General features: G+C 36.5%; 1 protein-coding gene and 1 long non-coding RNA gene across 2 annotated transcripts in view; one reads left to right on the forward strand and one right to left on the reverse strand.

The window, feature by feature from the left end:
• The window catches only part of LOC104856242 (sulfotransferase 6B1), a 19,359-nt gene extending 15,709 nt beyond the window's left edge, over positions 1–3,650 (reverse strand). The window contains exons 1-2 of the mRNA XM_010615559.2: positions 3,506–3,650; positions 1,011–1,195 (exon numbers count right to left, since the gene is read on the reverse strand). Coding sequence (XP_010613861.1) covers positions 1,011–1,195; positions 3,506–3,650 — 330 coding nt within the window. The remainder of the gene's footprint in view (positions 1–1,010; positions 1,196–3,505) is intronic.
• Positions 17–6,214, forward strand: LOC104856240. The gene is made up of 4 exons (XR_002025082.2): positions 17–78; positions 1,040–1,187; positions 3,509–3,706; positions 6,070–6,214. It is a non-coding gene; the product is annotated as an uncharacterized LOC104856240 (long non-coding RNA).
• Positions 6,215–18,377: the final 12,163 nt, after the last annotated feature.

Here is an 18,377-nt window from a genome sequence, read left to right on the forward strand (position 1 = left end):
AGGAGGAGGAGGAGAATGATATCTGAGAAGCATTTCTCTCAAGGTCTCAGAGAGTCTTTTTACGAGGAAATTTGCCGAGTGAGTAGAAGTGTAATCCAGTGAATACCCCTTCTCCTGTCTGACAGGCAAACCCTGTGGTTCTTGGCCCTGGTTGGCTGTGTTTACACGCACAGACTCGCACAGAGGAGGCGATGGGAGGAGAACAACCCTGTGGTCACAGAAGGACAGCACAGGAAGTCCGGCTCTGATGCAAGCACAGGTGACTGGCCAGTTGGTTTGATTTTTGGGTTAGAATGTGGCTGGAGTTAGAATTGAAAGCAGCTTCATTACTAGGAAACTTGTTACAATGGTCACCTGTGTCTTGTCTTCGCTTTTGTTTTTTTAAACAGATTATTTTATTCCATGTCTGTTTTCTTTCTTTTTGGTACTGGGGATCGAACTTGGGTCCTTGCACTTGTGAGGCAGGCGGTGGAACCACTGAGCTAAATCCCTGGCCCTGTCTTCACTTTTTAACCTTTTTTTTTTCCTGACAAAAACAGAAGTTTAAAATGTTTCCTACACATACTTCTATTTTTAAAAATTAAGTTCAACCTTACTGCCATGCTATAGAAAAATCACCGGACAGATTATCAACTTAATCTAGTATGTTTACATATATGTGTGATTAGGTTTTAATGTTTAGTAATTGTGAATTTAAAAATAAGGATTCTACTTAATCTTCTAAGCATTTCTTCACATAAACATAAATTAGAATAAGAAAGTTGAGAAAATAGAAGATATCATTTGAATTACAACTCACCTTTAAAATAACGTGTGAGCTTAAACGCTGCTTGAAGTAACTACTCGTTAGCATTTTACATTACAATTTACCATTTTTCCTTTCCTATACTATCCCTTGCATAAACGATAGATAAAATGAGTAAAATATAACTGGTATCTTCAAGCTGTGTGATGGGAAGAATCCAAGCCAGTTTTGTCAGACATCCAAGGCCCTCAACCCTGGCACTCACCTTACATTGCTTTTGTTTGATCTTCGCAGGGAGCAGGTCGTAGCTCAAGTGCGTTGGGATCACTCTTCTCTGCGAGCACAGTTTTAGCTCTTCAAGTTTAGAGGCATCTCCCAATTCAATCGAAGACGTGAGGGAGATTCTAGCATTGGGAATGCTTCCGACGATCTCCGCGATCCAGTGAGTGCCTTTACACAAATGCGAAATGCGATGCCGCTTTAACAAAATGTCATTCTTGGTGGAAGGCAGATAAGAAAATCGGTGTGGTAGAAAAATATGAACGTATTGATTTTATTATAAACAGCACTGTTACGTCCATGGGAAATGTTGAAGCCCTGAAAATGCTGATTCATTCTGCAGGTGGAATCACATTTCACAGAGTGAGAACATTTCTCTCTGTTATCTTGGCTTGAAGAACGCTACGTTATCACTCTGTTCAAGAACCTTTAATTCACAAATTTACTCAGACCTTTCTATACCAGTCCCACTAGTCCCAGAAGCTCCTACATCCTCCTCTTCTACTCCCTTATCCTTCTTTTTCTCTTTATTTTGCTTTTTTTGTTTTGTTTTGGAGGTTGAACCCAGGGTCTTGCACGTGCTAGGCCAAGTGCCCTACAACTGAGCTGCACACCTAGTCATTTTCATTCTTTTATTTTGAGATAAAGTCTGTCTAAGTTGTCTCAGATTGGGGATACTCCTGCCTCAGCCTCCTGAGCAGCTGCATTTGAGACACTGTCTTCTGCATCCCCATCCCCTGGTAGCACTGCGCACCTCTCCATTTCCCCAGGAGTACCCAGCTCCCACCTTCATTGGCACACACGCCAAAGTACAACTGTATGGCTGCTCTTCATAATTTAGCTCCCCACTTCCCCCTTGAAGATAAACTCGGGGTCATATTTTCATTTTGGGAAGGTACGTACTAGTTGCACCAAGTATTAGGACAATGAGTCTCTGCCATACTGAAACATCACAGGGACATAAGTCCGCTGTCGCAGAATCTGGAAAGAGTATGATCTTAGGTGGACATGGAGTCAGCAGCACGTTGCAGTGTTGTAGAAAGCAGCAAACTGGAGGAGTTTGGAAGCAATGTCCCTAGGAGTTTAAACCCGGCCTGCTCCTTCCCCAGTTATCTCATTACAATGTCAGTGAGATGCACCATTAACAGCTTTATAGTTAAATAAATATTTAGGCTTTAAACTGTTCTCATTTTCATCATCTGTTTTAATAGTAAGAATATTTTAGATTGTAATGGGCTTTAAATATTTGTAATTACAATATTCAATATCAACCTGACTCATCCTGTAAGGGTTTTGCGATATTTTAACAAAATCGATTGATTTACCTTGACCAAAGAGAGAGAGAACACATGCAGTACTGTGTCAAGGAAAGGAACCTTCTAGCAGCTTCCTAAGACAGCGGATGCCACCTTACAGGCATCTGCATGGACAGTGGACGCCTGTGCGTGACTATCTATATACAAGACATGGTAGCCACTGCTCCGAGGACACTTAATATGTCATAAATTGCTTTTTAAATTAACGTATCATTGTACGATAAGATACATTCACTCACAGAGCAATCTATTACATTTCAACTTCACCCTGAGGTATTCTGGGGGTAACCACTGACTTTGTCTTTACAGCAATATTTTCCAAAATAAAAAAATATTTTTTTTTTCAAAAAGCACCCTATAAAATCTGAATTTGGTCTTACATGAAATCTGCATCTCCCCATAGGGAGGAGCTCTTGGGCCTCAGACGGTGACTATACCATATACACAACTCAAATGCAGCTCACCTTGTAGCTGCTGAACCTGTGCTACCAGGTATGTGCCTCACATACCATTTTTCAGGAAACAGAAGCAGGTGACCATACATTATGTACCCTGGCCACCTCTCCAAAACAAAAAGAGCATATCAGTAATTTTGATAGTTTTCAGGATGACATTATTCATGATACTCATCCCTTCATGGGTGTGTATGTGTGAGAATAAACTTTGAAGTAAAATCCCTTTAACAATAAAAATATTTATGGCTTTTACTAGTGCTGAAGAAAAATATTTATAAATCAATCAGTAAGTATGACATGAACAAATGCTGTTTGGTTATCACTATGTCTGATGCAAACTATGATGAGAACTTCGTAATGTTATAAGTATTAGACATATATATATATAAGTGTTTATATATATTCATGAATTATAAACAAAATAATTAGTAAGTTTTAATGTTTTACAACTAAACTTTCTTCAGAGCAAATTTTTAAAATGTCTAGTGTCATTTTTTTCCAGGGAAAAAGTCTGAAAATTATTGTTGTAGTTTTACTCTTGCATTTCTAAAAAAATGGATTAGAACAAACTCACCAGGGGCCGGGGATTTAGCTCAGAGTTTCGGTGGCCTGCCTTGCAAGCGCAAGGACCCAAGTTCGATCCCCAGTACCAAAAATAAATAAATAAATAAATAAATAAATAAATAAATAAATAAATAAATAAATCTCACCAGATTTTGGATAGGACACCAAGAACACATCATCTTCTCTTGCATCAAAAGAATCCAAAGAATTAAGAAGCTCTTCTGAAGACATAGTGGAGAAGAGGATCCCCTTGAATTTATGGAGAACACTTAGCTGGCTCTGGGATGACATCTTCCATCAAATCTGTCAAAAATTATTCACTAAAAACTGACCACACAAGGCACAAAGTGAGTATTCTCCAAGATCTCAACCTTAGCTGAGTGACAGAGTAATCTCAGAATTGCTAAGCTGTCATTCCAATCTGGGAGCACATATATACTGCTTGTAACTCTTCATAGGAGTAATTTTCAAACCATAACTAAGCCAAAGTCTAGCGTAAAAATGATATTATCTGACTTTTTCTGATAATACATGTTACAAAATGATTTACAACTTGACCCTGAACAGTTTATGTGCAAAGCCACGAGGCTATCAGCATGTAGTCACTGTTTGCAGATACTACAGTCAATCAAATCCTTTGGCCTACATAGGGACTTTTAATTTTTTTAGTGGCTATAATTAATTACATCACTGGAAAATGATTAGAAAAATTAGACTTCTACTTATTAACACAGTAAAGGAAATAGCTGGTATTGCCTTTTAAGGAAAGAGAGGAATAGAATGAGCAAAGAGAAATATGAATCTTTCTAAGCATTGACAGATACACCTGCGACTTAGGACAAAGCTTACAAGAAGATCTTTAGAAGACAGAACATGGGAATCAGGACACCCATGCCAGAAAAGAGCTATGTTGAGGTGTTCTGTAACCAGGAAATTTAAGACTGAAGTAAATAAACTCTTTCTGAGTCTTGCTTAGCTTTTGTCAGTTCTACTGCAGTATTCCTGATTCAATTACGTAGGGTATTGATACACCCAATAATTTCAGCAAACCAGTTAATTTTTGCTTGTCTAACAATCACAGAGAGCATTCTCTAACAAAGAAATGAACCACATCTTAATTAAGCACCAAAAAAAGTGAAACCCTACTATAAAGAATAAAGATATCTGTGACAGTGACAAAAGTAAAATTCAGAATGATCATATACACAGAAAATTCGAAAATATCCCTAAACAGGACAAAGATGTGTGTGTGTGTGTGTGTGTTGGGCATGGCTGCTGGGTTAAAAAGTTAACACATGAAAACAAATTGTATGCCTACATTCTAACAAAAACCAATTTAAAAGCGAAGCTTGAAAAACAAGACTTTTTATATAATACAAAAAAACAAGACTCTACAAGTAAATCTCACAAAAAAAGTGTAAGGCACTGAAAATTATAGTTGCAGAGGGGAGTTTAAAAACATTTAAATAAATAAACACAGAAATAGAATATTTCCATGCACTAGATGACTCAATATTATTAAAATATAAAAATTCTCCTTATTGATTTATGAATTTAATAAGTTTGTTCAAAATTCCAACAGATACGCACATATGTATGAGCATCTGCTTGTGTATATATGTGCACGTGTGTGTGCGTAAGTTGACAATTAAAGGCCCCACAATAGCCAAAAAGAATTTGAAGATAAAAGTTCTGTAGGCTTTATATTATCAGATTTCAAGATTAACCACAGAGCAGCAGGAATTAAGGTACTGTACCTGAGCTCAAGGGCCAACATACAGATGAAAAGAATAGAATAGAATAGAATAGAATAGAATAGAATAGAATAGAATAGAATAGAATAGAATAGGAGAAAATGACCGGCATGTACATGGTTACTTGATAGATAAAATTCAGTGAGCAAAGCAATTTTAAAAATGAATGGTACTCATTTAATTGGAACCCTGGGTGAGTAAAAAAAGATCGTAACTGACATTATATATAGAGAAAAATTCAAGATGAATCATTAGGAAATATTTTTAAAATAAAACTCTTCCAGAGTAAAACATAGTAGAATATCTTCAGAATCTTTAGTGAGACAAAGATTTCTCAAGAGGCTATGCAAAACCACTCATCACTTAAGATTACAATGGACTTCATTAAATTAAGAACCTCTTTAGATTAAAAGTCACCATTATGAAGAAAGCCACACATTGCCAGAAGATATTATAATACACATATTAAATACTGTGCTCATTTTCAGATTCTTTAGAGCCCCCTACTAATTAATGTTAAAGAAATTAAAGGATCAGTTAAAAAAGGTGAAATGTGAAAGTAGTGAAATGGTATTCAACATTACTACTCATTCAGAAAATTAATATTAAAACCAACAACAGAAAGGTGAATGGCAGCATGAGCTCAGTGTAAAATAATAAAAAACGATGTGTTTCAAAAATTAAATAAACATGTAAAATGTCTAGAAACAGCCCTAAAAGCAGACAGCAAATGAAGAAATGTGAATTCAAGAAAATCTACTAAAGCTTGACAGAAACAGTGAGATTGTATAAGTAAGCTGTGAACCGCTCCCTTCCTCCATGGTCCTGGCCAACTCGCCAAAAGTATGGCTAAAAGCAAGGCTCCCTTCTCTCCTAACTGCCAGGCAAGGGATGTCGTGCCTCCCTGGGAAGAGCAAGGCACCAGCGCGCTCATCTCCTCCAATTCTTTTTTGCAGAGGCTCAACTCTGAGTGACAGCAATCAAGTGGTCCATCCAGATGCCAGCCACAGGGTACCAGCTCTACTCTTGGTGAGGAAGAAGGAACAGAGCACCTGTGTGCCACTGGCCCTGCTCACTTATAAATGGCTTTGAGATTTTCCACAGAGCTATGAGGTAGGGGTAAGAACAAAGAGTTCTGAAGCTTTCCACACATTGAACCCATTTATCCCATAGTTCTTGCCACTTGGAAGCAGTTCTAAAAGTCGTCTTTCATGACTGTCTTTAGTTGTGCTGTAGTGGCTGCCCGGATGCCTTGAATTGATTTAAAATATTTACCTCTTTCCTGGTCATTTTGACACTGGAGAAGAGCCAGCATTGACGTGTCAGATCCAGTGAATAAGGTAAATGAAGACACGTTGTGATGTTTCTAAAAGCCTGCCTTTCCATTCAGTGGTGCTCGGCATCAGAATTCACCATATTTTTCAAAAAATCACTCCTTATAAAGATATTGTGGAAAGAAGACTTGCAGAACTGCTTCAGAAAGTGGCAAAAACAATGGGATACACTTATTTGAAAGTAGGAGTATTCTGAGGGGGTTAATGGCAATATAATTTTTACTGTAATAATGGGTTTTTATCTAACATTGATCATATATTTTCATTGTTCCTTGTATGTTATCACACTACAGTGGAATTGAGCTAGAAATCAATAGCACTAAGAAGTTTGGGAAGTTAACACATTCGTGGACTTTATATAACACACTCCTACATAAGTATTAGGCCAAAGAAATTATGGGGAAACAAAACACTTGAGATAAATAAAAATGAAAAGTAAAACATTTAACAATGACATAACAAAACTTAAGAAATCCAGTTAAAGCAAAGCTTACAGAGAAATTTGTAGCTGTAAATATATATTGATAAAGGAAGATATATTTTAAATTAATAGTCTAAATTTCCCCTTTAAGGCACTGGGAAAAAAAAAAAAAAACAACTCCACCAAACTAAACCTAAAAGAAGCAGAAGGAAACACATAATAAAATGAAATAGAGAATACAGAGGCAAAATAGAAAAATGATTAAACCAAAAGCTGGCTCTTAGAATAAAGTTGTCAAACTTTTCAGTTAACTAACAAAGACAAAATGGAGTTGAGGGAAAGGAGACATTACTACTTTAAGGAAAGAAAAAACATTACAAGGGACTCTATTAACAATTCAGATGAAATGGAGTAATTCCCACAGAGCTATACACTATAAGTGAATCGACTGAATTTGTAATAATTTTGATTTTTTCACAAATAAAAGTCCAGATTTAATGGTATGCTTGATGAAATGTTTGAAAAACTGACACCAATTCTTCCCAAACTCTTCCAAAAAGTAGTAGAGAAAGGAATACATCCCAACTCATTCTATGAGACTAGATTCCCCTATTACGAAAACCCGGCAACAGTCACAAGAAAACTACATACAAATATCCTTTAAAGTAAAGATGTCTCATGCAACAGTACCAAACTAAATCTGGCTAAAGGATTATTTTCCGTGACCAAAGAACCCAAATTTAACACCTGAAAATTTATTAATGCAATATACCATTTATAAGTAATCAGAACAAGCTGGACACAGAGACAGGCACCAGCAATCCCAGCACTGAAAGGAGGAGAGGCAGAAAGATCAAGTTTGAGTCCCACCGGGGCAACATAGTGAGATCCTGCCTCAAAATAAAAAATTAAAAGGCTGGGAGATGTAGTTCAGTGGCTTCCGAGTTCCACGCCCAGTACCAAAAAAATGTCTGATGATGAAAAAAAAAAATCACAAAATCATCTCAATAGATGCACAGAAGCATTTGGAAACCCAAACACTCCTCAAAATAAAAATACTCAAGACACTTTCTCAATCTGATACACACCAGCTACATACAACACACTAACAGCAAGGGCTGAGGGTATCGCTCCACGGAAGAGCACATGCTCGGTCTTCACAAGGCCCGGCATGCAGTCCCCAGCGCTGCAAGCTAAACGAAATAAAACCACAAAATAACCCAACGGTTAAAATCATATTTAATGGCTTCCTATTAATACAGGTCACTAATAGTTCCTAGGGAAGGTGGCCTTTGGTTATTTAACAAGAGCTGAAAGACTCTGTTTTAGAACTCAGGAAGCCAAACAAAACATATCTCTCATCTAAATTAGAAACACAGGGTATTCATTTGCAACCCTCCTAGGAAGTCATTAAAGTTCCTAACAGAAGAATAACACATTGAGAGTTTACTTTGGAGAAATTATCTAGGAGAGCGTATGAAAAGAAGCAAAAGGGGCACTTGGAGGCAGGCCAATCAGTAAGGAAAAGCAAAAACCTTAGCTTGAATTGATCTGTTAGCCAAGAAAATGGGGCTGTATTTCAGGTACAGGATGGTTAAGAAAAAATGTCCAGGGTGTGGAAGCAGGATGTGGGGCTTACAGGCAGAAAAAAAGCAAAACGCATAATGTAGAGATTGCTTACAGAAATAATAAATTCTGGGAAAGAGATTATTTTTCTTTCTTTTATGGTTTTGGTAAAAGAAGAAGGTGTTACACTGAGTTGCGAGTCAAGGTAAAATACCCCAGAACAGGAAATGTTAAGCAACATAAATAATAACTGGAAGTCAGAGATTTCAAAAAGTGTCTCAGGTGACACAAGCAAACGATATCATAAACGGAACGAAGATAAGGATGAACATGGAACAATATGATGACACAATATCCAAGGCGTGTTTCTCATCTAGAATCTGTGTATTGTTTCTTGGAGTGAAAAGAAATTAGCTCAGGCCAAGGAGCATTGAAGAATTTCCCAAGAAAGTTCTAATCCCATGAAATTGTCTTACCCAGCAAGGCAAATGCTTGGCTGAACAGATATAGACATGATTAAAATGGGAGAATGTCCCTCACCCATGTTTTAAATTAAAAGAGGCTTCCACCAAGGGTGGAGTAATAGAGAACAGACTTACTCTTCAACCTGGAGCTTCCTTAAAAATAAAACAAGAGAATATAAGAAGTGATGATTTTAAGACTTTGGACACCAAGAGGTGATAGTTTATCTGATCTGTGCTACCACATATTTCTCACATGTACACAGCTAAAATGACTAAGTTGAATGGTTAAAGTTTAAAAGATTGACCATAACAAGTTTTGATGCACTAGGCCTCTCAGCCTGCCAATGGAAAAGTAACCCAGCACTATCATTTTGTAAACCAATCTGGTAGTTTCTTAAAAAGTTAAGCATATCCCTACTGCATGAACCAGTCATTCCATTTTCAGGTATTTATTCAAGAGGAGCAAACGTCCACACAAAGACCTGTATGTGAATGCACATAGCCATTTGATTTTGTTGGGTAAAAGAGCTGAAAAACCAGGACCAAACCAGAACTACAACAAACCTTTATTATGGGGAAGATCTGCTGGGCTGTCTCAGAACAAAGAAAAGCAGCCTGGTGGAACAGGGAGCTTCTTTTATAGGAGCAGGGTGGGGTTAACTTGAGCTGGGGTGGACTTGAGTGAGGTAGCATTAAGGGATTGTAGCAGCCTGTGACATTTCTAGAATGGGCTTGTGACATCGCTGGTTACTCAGAGGTAGCAAATATCAAGTTACTCTTTTGGCAGGAAAAGAGGCATGATAGGAGGAAGAAGGCTGTCCTTTGGTAGAAGAAGCCATTTTTAACATGGAGACTGCTATTCCATGTGGCAACCTTTTTAAGGTGTAGAGCATTATGGGAAGGAGGCTACTGTTTTATGTAGCAGCCATCTTGAAGCAAGGAGAATCTAACAGATTTATAGTAACTAAAGTCTTCATAAATTGGGTGTTTAAGGTTTAAGGTGACCTTACCTCCACCCTAATGTCCTATCAAAGCAAAATAAAGTACCCCTGAAGGAAGATGTTATAATCCCTGAGATTTAACAATAATTATATCATGATAATTTTTAATGTACAAATTTTCAGTATTCAATCCAATTAATTGGTATACAAAAAAATGGAAAAAAATGGAAACAAAGCTTATGTAAATAAGGTGAGGTGTAGAGGTTGAAGGGAGGGAAAGGGAATGGGAAAAAATAAGAACCAAGATTTATCATTGTACAGGTACAAATTCCCTATGATGAATGTCACAATGTACACCTAAAATGTACCAATAACTTAATGAATTAAACATTTTTAAAGGGCCAGGGATTTAGCTTAGTGGCACCGTGCCTGCCTTGCAAGTGCAAGGTCCTGAGTTCAATCCCTGGTACCAAAAAAACAAATTTTTAAAAATTAACTGGCATAAAGAATATTAACTGAAAAACAGAGAAAAAGCAGACAAAGAACCAGAAGTACAGGAAACCTTGATACTGAAGCTGTCAAACATAGTCTTTAAATTTGTATGATTAATAGATCAAGATATTATATAAGTGAAGGGGGAATTCAACATATAAATTATTTAGCAAATGCATTATTTATTAAAAGGCCAATTGGAAATTCTAGAAGTTGAAAAATAAAAAATTGAAATTAAACCTCAGTGAATAATTTAAAATTAAATCACACAGAAGTCAAGAAAGAAGTAATGAACTAGAAAAGAGGGCAGAAGAAATGATTCCACTGAATCATAGGGGGAAAAAGGGATGGAAAGCACGGAAAGGAGCATAAGAGACACGTGATACAATGAAAAGTTCCAACCTGTAAAGTTTAGACTTAGAAAAAAAGAAAAAAAGAAAGAAAGAAGATGGACTAGAAGTATTTTGAAGATCTAATGGGCAATACTTTTTTTTTTTACTTATAATGAAAAGCTCAAGTTTCCAATTTAAGAAGGGCTACAACTGCATACAAGGTAAAACAAAGAATACTATACATAGGTACATCCATTGAGTAGATAGATAACTTTAAAAAAAAATCTCACAAGCAGTCACAGAAAGTATCTGCCTTCTAATAAAGTGCTTCACAGAAACCAAATATACGACTTTAAAATTCGGATACACTAGGCAAACCATCTAGCAAAAGGTGTGAGAGTGATAGAAGCTATAAAGACTTCAGGGAGTAAAATTCCAAAGAGGTGGAGCCTTTAGAGGAACCTGGGATCTGCACTTATTCCTGGAGCTACTTCTTAACCCTGAGCACTGCCAGGGGTAGAGAAACCATGTTTGTGTGTGTGGTGGGCTTCAGGGATCGGACTCGGGTCTTGTGCTTACAAGGCAGGTGGCAGAACCACTGAGCTAAATCCCCAGCCCCCCAAATAACATTTGTATCTACTTGGGGAGTTTATCATGTTTTTGTATGTGTATACATTATGGCAAAACTATAAATATTCTATAAGAAAGAAAGTCCTCACAACCTTAGAATAAATTTCCTTAGATATCACATAAAATGCACAACCATAGAAAAGAATGTTAGATTTCATCAAAATTGGAACGTCTGCCCAGGTCCTTCAGAACATACTGTAAGGAAAATAAAAGGAAAAGTACAAACTTGGAGAAAATATGTACAATCCACACATCTGACAAAGTGCTTCTTAAACCCTATAAAAGCAGCCAAAAAATAAATTAGCAAGACGTCTGAAAAGAAACTTCACAATAAAATATATATAAGCATTGTATAAAAATGTTCAAATCATCAATTAATAGCAATATGAAAAGTAAAACCACGGTGAGATGCCTTTATACACTAATTCTAAAATTTTATAAACTGACTGTAAAAAAACAACCATATAAAGAAACTGGAACTGTTAAATATTGGGGATAGGGATGTAAAATGGTGAATCTATTTGGGGAAGCATTTGGAAAGTTCTCATCAAGTCAAATATACACCTACAAAATGACCCAATAATTCTACATCTCTGTATTTACCTAAAATAAATAAAATAAAATGTCAACATAAAGACTTGTTCATAAGTGTTTATAGAAGCTTCATTTATAATCACCCTAAATCAGAAACAAATACCACCAGTAAAATGGAGGATAAACAAATTATGGTATATTCTCACAATTGGATGTTGTTCTATAATAAAAAATATAAAAAACAAGAAAAATAAATTTCTCTTCTAAGCAGCCACATGAGTGAATCTCAAAAGCAGTATGTAGAGAAGCAGAATCCAGACACTAATGTGTATGTACATTATTATTTCATTTATAAGAAACTCTAAAGGACACAAACATAATCTGTTGTAAAAGAAAGCAGATCATAGAATTCAGGGGGGATTTACTGAAAGAAGACTAACTACAGTGAGGAACATATTCTACGTTTTCTATGTTTCACCAAAATTCATACCATTGTGTGCTTAAGTGGGTTTATTTATCATTTTCTGATTCTACTTCAACAAAATTTATTTTTAAAAACTACATCAAGATACTATTTTTTACCTATTAAATTAATAGCAAATTAGTAACTGACACACAAAGTTGGGAGGTTATAGGGAAATGGGCATTCATACTGTCTGGGCAATAAACAGTAACCTAATCTCTAAGGAGGGGAATCTTACATCTCCTGATTATTTTTAGAATACTTAACCTTTCTACTGAAAAAGGAATGAACTGAATATAATCATGTGAAAAAATCAGCAACACTCAAATTCAGAGTCTGAGTGACTTGAATTCCTAAAAATATCAATGTTAAAGATGAAGGAAATGGAATAGAACCAGATAGATGAAAGGAGATTAAAAGGGTGTGACAATGAAATGCAGTGTGTGTGATCCTAGATCAAGTGACAGAAAAAGAAATAAGCCGGGCATTCATGGGATAACTGGTAAAATATGAATATAGAGAGTATATTAGATAATACTCTATCAGTGTTAATATTTTGGGCTTTAGCACCATACTGTGGTTACGTAGGAGATCTCCTTATCATTAGGACGTATATATTGAAACGCTTGGGAGTATAGAATTATAGTATCTACAACCTACAAATGTTTCAGCAACGATGACAACAACAATTAGAGGAATAAACAAATAGCAAACACTGCAAGCCATGAATAGTTGATGGACTTGACTAAAGTTTGTATGGGAGTAGTCCTTCTGCAAACTTTTAATCTTGATAGTTCTTTTAAAGTTTAAAAATACATAAATCAATAAATCTTCACAATGCTATTTCTCAGCAAGACAGTGTGTGCGATGGTAAAGGAAGGCCAGGTGACTGCCACTCTTCTGCTACTCTTTTATCTTTTTCTTTTCTTTTTGTTAACCCCCCACCCCTTGATTCAGTGGGTTGTGAGCATTCTCTTGCAATTTTGGCAATAATGGAGAATACACACAATTGCAGTAATAAAGACTGTTGGTAGCCACAGTTATTTTCAGAGCAAAAAGATGTCCTAGAATTTATGCTGGGACTGGGTTGGGTGACTTCTATAAAGCAGCCACAAGATTAAGACTATAAATCAAAGTCACCACCGGTCATCATGGTGTGGAATGTCTTGGGGAGGATGACAAAGAAAGATGGAAGGGAAGGCAGGAGGACAAAAGGAGGGAAGTAGGACTTGTGATGTAGAATACACGCATGTCCCCAGCACCACCTCAGCTGTCCCTCATGGGAACTTGTAAGACATGGCTCCATCTGTTCTAACCCTACCTATAGATCTCCAACAGGAGGATCCCTGAGTTACAGGACTGACAACTTCACTGGGGAGATGTTTACATTTCTTCTAATTTAAAGAAACAAACATGATCCGGGCAAGAATTCACCACTCTTGTATTTTTATAATTCTCAAGTTTCACTTGCCAAGTGATCTCGTTTCTCCCTTTACTTATTTTTATTTGCACACATGCTTGATCTCCCTCACAAAACTAGCAGTCTATCAAAGGCTGAGTGCGGAATATAGTCAAACAAACTGAACAGGCTTTGACCTGTTGTGTGTCAGAGCCCTCTAGTGTACAAAAGAGGCCAGGCTAACCTGAACAGGGACAAATTATCAAGGGAATGGTCTCGGACTCCGTCCTTTAGTTCAAGATCCTTTTCTTTCCTTATTACCCTGATTTATTCTTCTGAGGAGAAAGAGCAACTTTAGGGTACTAGAACACAGTCCATTCTCTGTGATTGCAGCTTTTACTTGTGCTTTGGTTTCCTTCCAAACTGCCTTTTCTTCATCCTGATAGTGGAAGATAAAAGCATCTCACTGATTCTAAGATACACTTCTTTCATGTTTTAGCATTACTGACACCAAACGGCATCTTACCATTGATACTGTTACTATTGTTCTTAGCTACACAGTAACCCAGCACAGTCCTTATTTCCTACACAGGAGTAAGTTCAGTTTTGGCCCTTCACCTCACATCAGTGCAGTGGTAGGCATTTGTGTGCATGATGTCTGTTGAATTTAATTGCCATTTCAGTATCATTAAAAATATATAACACACGAGCAATTATCAATATGCACATGTATACATAGAGAGTCAGAATTGGCATTAAGACATAAAAATATGCTCACGTATACGACTACTTTAAGAATGCTCATAAAACTATGGCAATGTGGCAATTCTCAGTCCTTTGCCTCTTTATACAAACTATAAATTAAGTTACATAAAAACTCTATAGGGTCATAGATCAATTTTAGCAACGCTGACATATTAAATTATTTAATCTATCCATAAGTATAGCACATCTTTTAATTAATTTAGGTCACCACTGTTTTTCAGTAACTTTTATATTTATTCCATAAAGATTTGTACATTTTATTTTTATCATGGATTGACATTTCACTACATTTCTTGATCCATTAAGTAGTTTTGTTTCTCAAGTTATATTTTTTGGAGGTTTATTACTTTTAATATGAAATGAAATTAACTTTCATGTGTTGATATCATAGCTGGTAACTTTACTAAATTCGTACATTAATATTACAACCCTGTCAATTTTGGCAAGGTGAATTTACAGATAATCTGGGGTTTCCTATCATCTTCAAAAAGAAGAGTTCCAGGGCGTTTTGTTCCTTTCAAGTCCTTACATTTTATTTCTTTTTATTTTCTTGTTGTGCCATGTAGGTGCCCATGTAGGACAAGGATGAACGAGACATTTTGCTCTTGTGCTCTGGTTTGAAAATGACCCCCAAATACTTGTGTCTGAAATTTCATCTCCAGCACACAAGTGTAAGGGTGACGGGGCTGGTCATAAGTGAGCCCCAAAACTTTTGTGAGCTTTGCTTCCTGGAGCTGTACTGGCTGCTCAGAGTGATTATTTAAGAAAAGTCTTCTACCAGTAAAGGAAAAACAGAACCATTATGAACTATTTCAGAGCATTGTGCTCTTCTTAACAAGGTCTGTCCACAGGGAAACAATTTAATCAGATATTCTACTGATAATTCATCAATCCCTAAGTGACTGAACAAATAGGAAACATCTAATTTTAGCCCACTTTAACAAGCCTATTCCCCAGTGTTTTTCAGGGGAAAAGACCGAGAAGCATTTGTGAACCTCAGTTCAGAGGCACAGGATGTCTATAGGACAAAACTAACAAGACATATGGTTGTCACTTATCAGTACATTACATTCAGCTATCAAGAAAATATTACACAAAGCAGAAAATTCAGACTGAAAAGACAAAGCAAGCTTCAGCATCAAACCCAGATGTGGCAGAGATGTTGGAATTATTGGACCAAAAATTGAAAACAACCATAACTGATATGCTAAAATTGATATGAATAAAGGATAAAGCAGAGAGAGGATAAGAGAGGGTCAGTGTAAGAAGAGAGATGGAAATTCTAGGGAAGAACCAAAAGAAAGGCTAGAACACCATAATATTGCAATAAAAATTAAGAATGGCTTTGAGCTGATAGACTGGCCATGGCTGAGGAAAGAATCCAAAACTTGAGACACAAAGAGAAAAAAAAACTAGGACAAAAAGACAGAATATAATGTCCAAGAACTGTGCAACAAATGCAGAAGTATAAAATATGTATAATGGAAATACTAGAAGAAAAGAAGTACAGAACAGGAAAAATACCCGTCACAGTAATGACAGAATATCTCCAACTTTATGTCTAACACCAAACTACAGGCCCAGGGAACTCATACAGCCCCAAGCCAGATAAATACCTAAATTAATAAAATGACACCTAGGCATAGCAGGGTCAAACTATAGAAAAGCAAAGAGAAATAATTCTGAAGGAAGCCAGAGGAGCAAAAATATTTCTTTTTCACAGAGAAGCAATTGTCATGTGTCTTCTCAGAAACCACATAAGCAAGGAAAACAGGATGAAGTATTTCAAGCATTGAAAGGAGAAAAAGAAAAAAAAACCCACGAATCTAGCATTCTGTACCTGCAAAATTATCCTAAAAAAGTAAATAAAGTGTATGGATGTATCTCAGTGGTAGAGGGCTTGCCCGGCACACATGAAGTGCTGGGTTCAATCCCCAGCGTTGTGTGCATGAAGGTACACACATATGCATACACAGACACACAAAAGTAAAGAAACACTTTCACAGACAAACAAACATTGAGAAAAATCTATTGCCAGTAAGCCTGCACTCAGATTTACATAAAGGAGGAACAGCAAAGAAGAAATAAGTAAAAGTAAAATGAACATTTACATTTCTTATTCTTAATTCATCTTCTAAAGAAAAGCTATTTTCAAACTTACAATGGTAACTATGTATTTGATTATGTTCACTTCCATAAGTGAAGCAAATGGCTGCAATGATACAAAAATAGAAGGGAAGAAAGGGGACTATTTTATTATAAAGCAATAAATAAGAAGTATAGTGTTATTTAACAGTGGACTTGTGTTAGTTGTAATTGCCTACCGCAAACTTTCAGGCAGCTACTAAAAAAGGAAAAACAAGGATAACATACCAAGGAAAAAAGAGAAAATGGAATTATAAAATGTTCAACTAAAACTACAAAAGACAGGAAAAGAATGCAAGATAAAAACAGAAAAGAAGAACAAGGACAACAAATAGGAAATAGTAATAAATATGGTAGGTATTTCTCCAACTATATTAGCAATCACTCTGAGTATAAAATCTACCAATCAAAGGCTGGGGGTTTGGCTCTGTGGTTCTGCTGCCACCTTGAAAGCACAAGGGCCCGTGTTCGATCCCAGTACAAAAAAAAAAAAAAAAATCTACTCCCAGAAAAAAAAAAAAAAAAAAAAATCTACCAATCGAAAGATGGAGACATCTCTGAGATCCAAAAACTCAACAATGAGAATGAAATAACCCAACAAAAACTGAGCCAGATTTTAACAGACATCTCTCCAAAGAAGATACACAGATGGCACATAGTATATGAAGAGATGCCCATGTAAGTTTTCATTATGGGTGCAAATTAAAATAACAGTGCCATACCACTATACACCTATCTGACTGACCAACTTCAGAACACAACTTGTGATGCAAAATATGTTGGATTGAAAAATAATAAAAGCACAATGTATCACAGTTTTTACCCATCCCTTAGTTCCCAGATCCAAATATTCTAAAGATAATCCAGATAGCTAATGGGAGAAATTGGTCACTGTTCAAAACATATCCTACATCCTGCAAGATGGTACTCTAACCTTTAAAGACAGTGTCTCTCTGGATCACTGTGAGTTCGAGACCAGCCTGGGCTACCTAGTGAGTTCCAGGTCAGTCTCAACTACACAGTGAGACCCTGTCTCAAAAAAAAAAAAAAAAAAAAAAAGAAGTTTAAAGCCGGGCATGGTGGTGCATGCCTGTAATCCCAGCACTCAGGAGGCTGAGGCAGGAGGATCACTGTGAGTTCAAGACCAGCCTGGGCTACACAGTGAGTCCCAGGTCAGTCTCAACTACATAGTAAGACCCTGTCTCAGGCCAACTTTGTAGGTGGCAGCTGTGTGATCAGTGATTCTCAAACTTTTTTGTTACACCTCACCCCCACTGCCAAGGAAACCTTTAAGATATTTCCCCCCAACTTTTAGAACATCTAGATTCATTTTGCTCTCCTGACCCAATCTTTGCCCCTTTGGGCAGCAATATCACTCCTGGTGAGAATGCATCTTCTATGACACGGAAAAGAGTAATACTAGTTAATTCCATTGGCATGAGTGCCTTGCTATGTTTCTTTTGCTTTTGAAATGCATCTTCCTCAGTCAGAAGAATATTGTATGCTATATATATTAAAATGGTAAGCAAGTCATTCTGTAAGTTCACATAGTCGTGCTGATAAAAGCATTGAGATAGGAAAGGAAGCCCCAGAATAAACATCTATTTAAATTAGAACAAACGTATGTTCCATGATGAAAAACACGGATAATTACTCCTTATCATTCAGTATCTCAGTCTTAACATTTGTAAGAGTTCCAGGCAAGATAATACGCTGAGTGGTTATCAGGCAGCCATTTGTAATGATCTCACTACTCTATCTCTTATGCGCTTCTGTGC

Source organism: Fukomys damarensis, unplaced genomic scaffold, assembly GCF_012274545.1.
Source record: "Fukomys damarensis isolate Sample0158 unplaced genomic scaffold, DMR_v1.0_HiC HiC_scaffold_19, whole genome shotgun sequence".
NCBI classification, from domain to species: domain Eukaryota; kingdom Metazoa; phylum Chordata; class Mammalia; order Rodentia; family Bathyergidae; genus Fukomys; species Fukomys damarensis.